We start from the raw sequence: 9853 nt of genomic DNA, 5'->3' as shown, positions 1-9853 counted from the left end.
ACAAAAATTAAACAGTCTACAGTGTTTTTACAGCCTTTATAGTTAAAATATTTGTTTATCAAATAAAGTCTAATGTTACAACTAATCTGGGATCCCTTTAAAGAAATGTACTCAAGATCCCTTAAAACCTTTCATTTAGTCAAGTTACAACTGCAAACTTCCAAGTATTTTACCAGAATTTTATGTAACAGCAAAGCTGTTTTTGATAAATACAGCTGCCGTGTGAAGACTTCCGAGGTTATTAGTGATCAAACAGTWTCATGAAGACCAAGGAACACAGCAAGGCCAGGGGAGAAATGTTGACAAGTTTAAAGTGCCTCTGACATCAGATTTTTTAAATAAATATGAACGCATTAATAACATATTGCAAAAAAATTTTCATGCTGCTGACGTGAACAGTTGTTGAGATATTTGCATGTGAAGCAACAGGAAGTGATGTCAAAGGGGAATGACAGCATGTAAACAGAGCAAGGGCCGACAACAGACTGTAGAGAACAATTTTTTAAAGTTATTTTGAGTTGGAGAGTCAACGTGGAAATAATATTAAATTTAAAAACAAAWCAAAGACCAGGGAGTTTTCCTCTTTGATGTCACTTCCTGTTTCACTTTGGCTGAGCCAAGTTCAAAAGAAAATATGCCAGTTATGTGACAAAATGGGTAAAACCGTGTGTATTATGCCAAGTTTCTGACATATTTGTCGATGCTTTCTTTGACTTTTTGTAATTGAAGTGTATGCATGTCACAGGCGCTTTCAAGCAGGGTTAGATTATAAATGGTAAATGGTCTGAACTTGTACAGCACTTTATTAAGTCTCATATCAAACAGAGCTCCGTTCTACAGAAAAGCATTGTATTCACCAAAAGGAAAGAAAATTTGAGTTTTGTTTTTTCTTTGGTGAATGCAATGCACTTCTGTACTATTCAGTGCATCATCCAAAATAAAAAAAAAAACAACAAATGTTGATACGCTCTAAATCCGATCACTCTCCTTCCTCCAGGTTTCAAAGGCCGCGGCGGACCTGATGGCGTACTGCGACGCACACGCCTGCGACGACCCCCTGATCACCCCGGTGCCCACCTCAGAAAACCCCTTCAGGGAGAAGAAATTCTTCTGCGCTCTGCTTTGAAACAAATCAGGGACTGCTGCGGTAAAAAATAAAATAAAAGTACAGCTGTAATGTACACACATGTACAACGTGTACATGTACTTCCAACCTAAATAAGACATTAAGTGTACTATAGTAAGTTTGCGTCCAAAAAGCTGCCAATGTACAGTACAGACATCCAATATGAGACGTCGACAGCTAAGATTAATTGCAATTATGATAAAATTAGATCAATAAATTGTCGGAAACATTAAAGTTCCAGGAGGTTGAAAACACACTTCATGCTCAAATATACAAGTAACTACCAAACCAGAGTCAGTATTCTTCACAGTTACATAAAACTTTAACTTTTTTTAAACTAAACCCAAACTACTTCTATCTTTATTTACTCGTGTTTTGGCAGTTACCTGTATCTCAGCTCAACAGCTGTTTATAATTCAAGTCTAACAGGTTCGTGGATCATTTCTATAATATTGCTCGTGTGGATGTGGAGGCGTGTATGCATAGGTGCTACTGTGAAAACTCGAGCAACAAATACGAGCATTTGGTCACTTGCGAGTTCGATATTTTATAGTTTAACAGCACACAGACCCCTAAACCAACACATTCCTGGGTGTGGTTAGGGACAGTCAATGTAGAGTCAAAGCCATCGCAGCAAAATCAGCTAGAAGTAGAGCRTCGCGTGAACGTTTTTTATTGTTTAGAACAGAATACAGCGGTTTCATCCAACTTTTACAGATGTACTTTGGATTTAAGGGGTAGTTGTCAGACACCAAATCTCTCTTCCAGCTGAGGAAGTAATATTTTTAACTCTCTGTATCTACATTTAAAATAAAGATGTRTTCTGTTGATCATACCCAAAGAGAATAGAAACTAACCCTGATGTTTTTGGACATGATTACCCCCGTTTGAGTCATTGAAAAAGCTGTGTACCCTGCAAATATACAATCTGGAGCTTTGGGAGGAAACTATGATGGAAACGTAAAAGAAATAAAACCTCCCGTCAAAGGTTGTTTGTGTCCTGTGCTTTTATTTGATTCAAAAAAGAGAACATGTAGGGGGAAAAAAAACAAAGAAAAAGTTCTGATTTGACACCTTTTATTGTTTTATAATAACTAATATAAAAGCTGAAACAAAAACCTTTAAAAAAAATTACATCTTTGTGAAGCTGGTGACACTGGCGCCTCTGGATCGATCTGGACATGCGCTACATTGGGTTTTATTGTTACATGCAGGCACCGACACGCATTAAGGCATCTTATAACTCCAAGTGAAGCCGAGAACAAACATCTTTAAGAACGTGGCTTCTTCAGTTAAAAAAACAAAAGCGTTTTGATTTCCAAGACAGCTTTCTTTAATTACACTGTGTTTGGGTTTGTGGTATTATCTTTAACTATGTACATTTCCTTCCTCGGGTCTAAACGAGACGACAGGCAGATCAGATCGAGAGGTTTTTGTTAGCAAAGCCAAAAGTTAAAACAGCAGCTGACGTACATTTTTCTGTAAATGCCAGAGTCAACTCAGTCCAGGTTTAAGCTTCGTGCTACATTTCAGCAAAACACTTCAGTCTGCTTCCTAGAAAAATCAAACTGTGTGCATTGATTAGCTTAAATCAGCTTTGTCAGAAAGTACAAGTTGGACGCGTACAGGCGAGTCTAATGTATGATTAATGAAAAAGGGGAAGTTGTGCTGAATTTACAAGTCAAAACCTCACACAGGTGAAACATTTAAACAGAGAACCGATGAGTTTAAAATGTGTACTTTTAATAAACTGGAAAAAAATAAAAGCAGATTTAAGCTTTGAACAGGAGTATATCAATTTTTAACTTGAGCAACTTCTCTGGAAACAGTCCAGTTTCAGTTCATCAACACGTTTGTATTTGAACTACGTTAGCTACATTAGACTTTAGCCCCAGTGWCACAGACATGCTAACATGCTCAGTGGTGACTTAACTGTAACCTGCGGGTGAAGTCGTTAACATTTCAACAATTAGGTTTTAAAATGGGTCTTTCATAAAAGAGGGTTATTGACAGTGAACAAACAATTACTATAATTGAGTTTAAGATCGTCACTTTCACAAATTAGTGTATACAGTGTCTTATTGTGTGATGCAGCTGAACAGAGGTAATGTACATTTTGGACTTCAAAAGTAGAAAACGTAGGATTGGAATCAGGGGAGGTTTATAGGAAGGCGTCGCACCATTCTTTAAGACAGCCGTAGCAGTCACCTTGCTGTTTGGAGTTCGCGCCACACGTGTCTTTGAGCCAGTCTCGGAAAAGCTCCTCGTCTTTCTTCAGAACTAGAAACTGCCCGAGGACCACGTACGCCTGCAGAGAAGAGAAAAAAAAAAAAAAAACACAAATGCAACACGGTTATGTCACCGCCTGAAAGCAGCTGGACTTGAGGAACAAGTGTTGACACCTCAGGTTATGAAGATGTGGCAATCAAAGTCCAAAAAGGCGGAACTGAAAGGCAGGAAGGTTTTACTTTCATATTACTAAACTTGAATTAAGCTAGGCATATTTACTGATATTGTGTGTACTTTACTGCATTCTGCAACTAAAATAAGCACAAATTAACTCACTATCCAACCTCAATCTCCTTACAAACTGTTTTATCAAACAGTACAATGCATCACCTTATCAAAACCCCTTTCCTCCAGTCTTTTGCCGAGGACTTCGCCGATCCCTGCCAGAGCCATGACCGGTTTCTCCCCCATGGGCTCGGCCACGAAATCTTTGTGTTTCTGGGATGTTGACGACATGGCTGTCACAGAGGTGCTGATCTGAAACAAATGGATCACACAACCTTAAACGTGCTTATTTTAAATGGAAACCACTGGAGCTTTAATGGAAGCTTTCATTTTTTTACGAGCAGTAATTTGCTTGGATGCTTAAGTTTAGTCTCTGCAGGTCTTTCCAAGCCACCAACCATACAACACAAACATATAAACAAATGTTGGATGTGTTTCCTGTTTCTTTGCTGGCTTGCCTGTTAAAGCTTATAGTTTTCTAGTGAAATCCTCCAAGCTATTCCTAAAAACTCCGATGTGCTCAGGCATGAATGAAAAGGCTAAAGAGCACAGACGGCTCACTCCCAGTTGAAATGCCCGCGCAACATTTCAGTGCTAACAGTTTTAGCTCATCGACGCCATGATTAAACTACTGGAAACTGTCTTAAACGTCCCCATTAGGAAGCAACCACTTGCTAACACGTATTTTTAACAAATCCGTAATCTTTTAATAACACATAAACCTGCGCAGGGTTTGAAATGAGCGCTATCGCAACGATCATGATGTAGCTCTGATGTCAGGCTCCATTAGCTTCCAGACTGCGGCGCTTATTTCACTTAAATTATCGGCTTCGTTAAAAGCCAACGCGCCGTTTCTCCTGCGTCACGTTAAAGCTTTTAGCAGACACAAAATAAATCCGTGTTTAAACGAACCTCGTTACGCCAAGTCCAGGAGAAATTGCAAAAGAACGAGGCTGCCTATATATGGTTTGTTTCTAGACAAACACCGGCGAACGCACAGCGCGCTCCCGCCTTTGCGTCACCAAGGACGTAATTACGTAAGCACGTAAATAGGAGGGATTTCGTTCCCTGAACGTTGACTGGCAGGACAACGCGCCTGTACTGCCTGGGTGAGAAAACTGTATGTAGTCTTCATTTTTTGTCTGGGTAAACCTCTAAAATACAGTAAASTGCGACGAATTAATTAGTTGTCACAAGCTTTAGGTCTTACATTCAAAATAAAAATCAATGTGTATCAATTTTAAAYTAAAATACAAGTTAACCTCAAAAAGCACAAATATTTATTGGTAATAAGGAAAAACACCCTTATTTTCCTATCTAATTCTCATAAAGAACTGCAATAATGTAGAATGCATGCTTATTTATTTGATACTGCATACACATTGAATTCAGTTCAATCCAGTTTATATAGCGCCAAGTCACAACATACACTGTTTCAGGGCACTGTACATACTGTACATTGGCAGGCATTTCACTGCACATAAATKATTGAACTATAAAAAAACTGCTTACAATTTAATTAACATGTTTTGTAATTTCTTATCTCTTGTAATACATGAATTCATCTAAGCGGATGTGCTGGAAAAAGTAAAAGGAAAAACAAAAAATACGTATATATTTTAAACAGTAAAATGTAAATTATGTGCTAAAATATATAATTTAATGGAAAAAAACTGGAAATATAACTATGAAGGTCAATTATACTATAACACACGAGGTAAATTTCTCCTTTTTAAATTTAACTGGTGCATTTTAAGTGGTATTTATTTATTTGTCCATTTGTATATTTGTTTTTATTTCTAATAATGTCAGACTCATTTAATTTAATTTCAGTCCTCCATACAGCAGAAGTTAAACTGCAGTATTTGGCTTTTGCTGTGTGTGAAGTTGTGCTGCTCATTAATGACAGCTCTAATGCAGCCTGCACTCAGCTGTTGTGTGTATCTTCAGTCAGTCACATTTCAGCAGTGCTGCTGTGCTTTCTGCTCGGTGATTTTCAGTCAACACTACAGGGGTTCGAAAGTGAAACACCTGGTTTTAGACCATTAATTAAGAGTATCCCTCCTGGTTCGAAGATGGTATCTGTTGAACAAAACAATTCAACCACCACAATACACACAGAAAACACACAAAGTCATTCCGTTTATTTTTTGGCCAGTTAAAAACTGACTTTTATTAAAGAGAGTAATATTGAGTGGTTAATATGTGGTTACAACAATCAAACAATAAATGAGCTCTCACTACAATGCTATTCTACTTTTAAGCAGTTTGTCTAAAAGTATTGTCTAAGCAAAAGCAGATTATTTTATATACAATCAGGGTCAGTGTGTGTGTAAATGTGTGTGTGAATGTATGAGGGAAAGAATGGGAGAGACAAATAGAGAGACGACAGACAACAAATAAGTCTTTTAAGGTTCTAAATTATGTTTCAGTTGTGAGCTGTGGGCCTGGGACCTTTCAAAACAAGACCAGACGTTGAGCTCCAGGCAGATGCTCATCGGACAGCATAGACCGAGGCCTCTCTTGGTCAGACGAATGGGTAAAACAGATCCCTTTTCACGGACTCGGGACATATCAGCAGTGAGGCAGCGGTTCAGGGCCGACAGGTCCACCAGGAACTATGAAAAACTCACAGCAAAGATGATGGCTCCAGGTTTCAGGCGGAGCAGACAACACAAAAAATGGTAAGCCACCAAAAAGCCTATTTCCTTGTAAGACAGAGAAAAAATTATGCTGCAGAAGCAACTGGAAAACCTAGTGGTTCCCAGTACAGGAAAAAGACGAGGCAGCTGGGCAGACGACCGGCGTCAGAGCCCAGCAGGGCAGACAGACGAACAGGAAGTGACAGAAAGGTTTTAAAAACAGGACGGAGAACGTTATCTGCAGGTGTCTAAGCGTTTGGTGGTGTTCTCATGAGAACTGCGTGTGTGTGCGTGTCTTTGTGTGTGTCTTTGTGTGTGTCTTTGTGTGTGGAGACCCAAGGCTGAACATCAAAACCAGCACACCAACATCTATGAGCAGGACTAACTCAACTCTTAAAGACCATTAGGTTAATATTTCAATTAACTAATGATTAATTATGAACTGTTATTAGTAAACTAATAAAATGATCGAGTAATGCTTATTAAAAACAGAAGTGAACAGATAAAAATATAAGCATTGATTAAAATATATTGTTATCACTAATTCAAACTTCTAACATGTTCAAAACACAAATGCCAAGTTATAAAATAACTATTACTAGAGAGCCCTTAAAAAGAAAAGACAAAAGTCAAACACATTTTAACAGGTTTAAGCATTTGAATTATACATGTTTAAAGGACAGCAATAACAGACAGAGTGTTTGTTTTAATTTGTTTTTATCAGTGAAAGGTTTATTTTTTTGAAGCCCTCAGTGAGGACTGAAACTGTTCAGTCTGGGAGAGGGGAGCTTTGACCTCAGGCGGTCAAAGGTCAACCAGTGGTGAGATGAGGTGAGGTGAAATGGGGGTTACACTACAATGAAAATATTGATTTTTGAACACATTTTATTCACTCATTTGTAACAGTAAACCAAGACAAACAAGCTTATATTTGTAATACTTATCACAATTGTGCGCATTAATAATCTTCCACCTGATACTRGCATCCACATGGCAACTGCATCCATGTTGGGTAAACGTGATCAGGCTGCAGGAGGTTTTATCGTTGCAACTTTCACAGTAACTCAGGGTGAGTTGATCGGGTCAATAAGCTCACCATAAGCCTACAGCTCGGCTAGAATGTTGGAGGCGAGACTGCAGGTCAGCCCAGTGCCATCGGGCTCTACGCTCAGCTTCTTCACCACTCCGTCTTCCACCAGCATCGCATACCTGACACAAAATATGAAGAAAACACAGTGTTTGGATCCTTTATTTCTCAATAAAACGCTGTCAAAATAAACCAAAACAGCTGCACAGAGCAAATCATAAAGGAAGATTATGAAATAATTTCTCAACTTGCCCTACTTTTCTTATCAGGCATCACAGCCCTGTTCTCTGAGTCACAGCTTAGAGTAAATCAGGAGTGACTTCAGTAATGCAACTGGACAAGAAGTCTAACAATTGAAATTATGCAAAATTCCCTAAGGCAAAACAAAGGTTACCTCTTGGAGCGCTTGTTACCAAGAGCCTGCAAAATCTTATCACTGTCAAGAACAAGGTCGACCGCCTGGTGAGCAGAAACAAAACCACTAATGAGAACACAATCAAAGGACGTGAATCTAAACTGACACGCAGCAGACATTTGGTTTTACCTTAGTGAAGTTTCCAGCAGGATCAGCCAACATTCGAACCTGTAGAAAAAAAGATCAACWTTTTTGAGTGCTCTGTGTGGTCAATGAACCCCCCCATTGTTTCAGTGAAGTCTGAAGAGATTGCAGTGTGTATACCTTGCCATCTGCTCCGTGCTCTTTTCCCCAAGCAGCCATGACAAACGCATCGTTGACAGAAATGCATGCAACCTCCTGGATACCCTTATTCCTCAAGTCCTCAGCTTGCTGCACAAAGCCGGGCAGGTGGGTCTGAAAGCAACAAATAATAATAATAAAAGGTCATCTCTCACAGCAATCATTGTGTGCAGGGCCGGAGTGAGCGGTATATGAAAGAGTGTGGCTTCACCTTGGAGCAGCCAGGAGTGAACGCCCCAGGAACAGCAAACAGAATGCCCTTCTTCCCCTTGAAGAGCTGATCCATCATCACCTTGTTTCCCGGCTCGCCCTCCTGCACCTCCACTGCAGGAAGAGATTCTCCAACCTGACAATAATTGAAAAAAAGAGCGTGAATTAATTAGTTCTTAAAAAATAAATCATACGCTTTAAGTGCCATTGTTACTGTAATGAAGATTAGAATGTCAATACTATTTCTAATACGGGGGAAAATCTGCAGATTAAATCTTAGAAGTGCGCACTTCTGCAAACAGCCAATAGAGGGCGCCAAAACGCCACGTTTAGACTTTAGAAGTGACGCAGTTCTTAATGGATTTTACATTTTCCCTTATTCGGACGCTAAAATGAAGACAAAACACTTTGCACTTTTACACAACTATAATATTTAGGATAGTTTAAGTTGTTTTTAACGTCACGCAGGACGGCGGAAATTCAAAACACAAAGTTTTATTTAAACTCACGTTATGCAAACGTCAATACGGAAGTAGAAAATATAAAAACAGATTTAAATCAACAAAAATAATCCGGGATTTCGCTATAAAGCTCCACATTTATAGAACAGCTGAGTTGGATTTAAACGTAAGATACGTACAAATATAAAAAAATAAGCTAATTTTACTCTCGGCTCATGGATTTCATTGATAGTTTGCAAGAAACTATTTACTCGACAACAYATCTTCAAGTTAACTATTAGTTACCTGAATTGGCATTTTGGTGACTGGAGAGTAGTGGAGCAGCCTGCTGAAGCCTTGGACGACTCGTGTGGTTCTGAGGACAGAGCCTGTGATGGAATGCATTGTTGTTGTTTGCACAACACCGGTGTTGTGCAAAATTCAGTTCCCCTGTGAAAATCTGTTCCCCCTACTGGTTAACCAGAGAATCACTGGTCCAGCTTTAACGCCGGACCAGTCCCAACACTGGGGGGGAACAGATGTTTCTCAGGGGAACTGAATTTCGCACAACATGTGGGCAGCAACTGAAACCTGATATTTGAGTTGCGCAATAAAAAAAACGTGACAGAAAATAAGATAGCAAGAAAAAAAAATAGTTTCAAAGAAAATACCTTTTTAAATAAAAATTTCCAGCTTAGATCTAATAAATACTATATTTTAGCACATTATTTACATTTTGCTGTTATTTAAAAACAGTTTTTTACCCCCTGTACATATATTTATGTCTCTTAAATGACATTTTAAGATTTTAATTTAAGAAACAAAAATGCATGTACAAGGAAAAACATTTTTTTAAAACAGTAAAATGTAATATGTGAGCTAAAATACATAATTTAATGGAGCAAACCTGGGAAAAATAAATATGGTAAATTAAATTCTAATACATGAGGTTAAGTTCTCCTTTTTAAATTTAATTGGTGCATTTATAACAAAAAGTAGTATACTTGAAGTTCATTTTAATAAGTGGTATAAGTTTAAGTATATCATGTATATTAGGCACCATGTACTTGTAGTGTACTTGAAAGTATATTGATTTAATACTTGTTCGTACTAAACTTGGACGTTTTAGTTTATATA

General features: G+C 38.3%; 3 protein-coding genes across 3 annotated transcripts in view; 1 reads left to right on the top strand and 2 right to left on the bottom strand.

Annotated features, from left to right (window-relative positions):
• The window catches only part of gng3 (guanine nucleotide binding protein (G protein), gamma 3), a 6676-nt gene extending 4559 nt beyond the window's left edge, over positions 1 to 2117 (top strand). Inside the window, exon 3 of the mRNA XM_014016439.1 lies at positions 998 to 2117. Within this exon, the coding sequence (XP_013871893.1) occupies positions 998 to 1126 (129 nt within the window). The 3' untranslated portion in view covers positions 1127 to 2117. The remainder of the gene's footprint in view (positions 1 to 997) is intronic.
• A 731-nt stretch (positions 2118 to 2848) lies between these two features.
• banf1 (barrier to autointegration nuclear assembly factor 1) lies at positions 2849 to 4671 on the bottom strand. The gene is made up of 3 exons (XM_014016438.1): positions 4553 to 4671; positions 3746 to 3892; positions 2849 to 3434 (listed from the first exon to the last, which is right to left on the bottom strand). Exons 2-3 carry the CDS (start codon positions 3869 to 3871, stop codon positions 3288 to 3290), a joined length of 273 nt encoding a protein of 90 aa, XP_013871892.1. The 5' UTR covers positions 3872 to 3892; positions 4553 to 4671; the 3' UTR covers positions 2849 to 3287.
• Positions 4672 to 5782: 1111 nt separating this feature from the next.
• prdx5 (peroxiredoxin 5) lies at positions 5783 to 9136 on the bottom strand. Its single transcript, XM_014016437.1, has 6 exons — positions 9023 to 9136; positions 8278 to 8412; positions 8049 to 8180; positions 7914 to 7952; positions 7764 to 7828; positions 5783 to 7491 (listed from the first exon to the last, which is right to left on the bottom strand). The coding sequence occupies exons 1-6, from the start codon at positions 9119 to 9121 to the stop codon at positions 7386 to 7388; spliced, it is 576 nt and encodes a 191-aa protein (XP_013871891.1). The 5' UTR covers positions 9122 to 9136; the 3' UTR covers positions 5783 to 7385.
• Positions 9137 to 9853: the final 717 nt, after the last annotated feature.

The sequence above is a fragment of the Austrofundulus limnaeus genome, unplaced genomic scaffold, assembly GCF_001266775.1.
Source record: "Austrofundulus limnaeus strain Quisiro unplaced genomic scaffold, Austrofundulus_limnaeus-1.0 Scaffold145, whole genome shotgun sequence".
Taxonomy (NCBI): Eukaryota; Metazoa; Chordata; class Actinopteri; order Cyprinodontiformes; family Rivulidae; genus Austrofundulus; species Austrofundulus limnaeus.
This window is presented reverse-complemented; position numbering and strand designations above follow the sequence as displayed.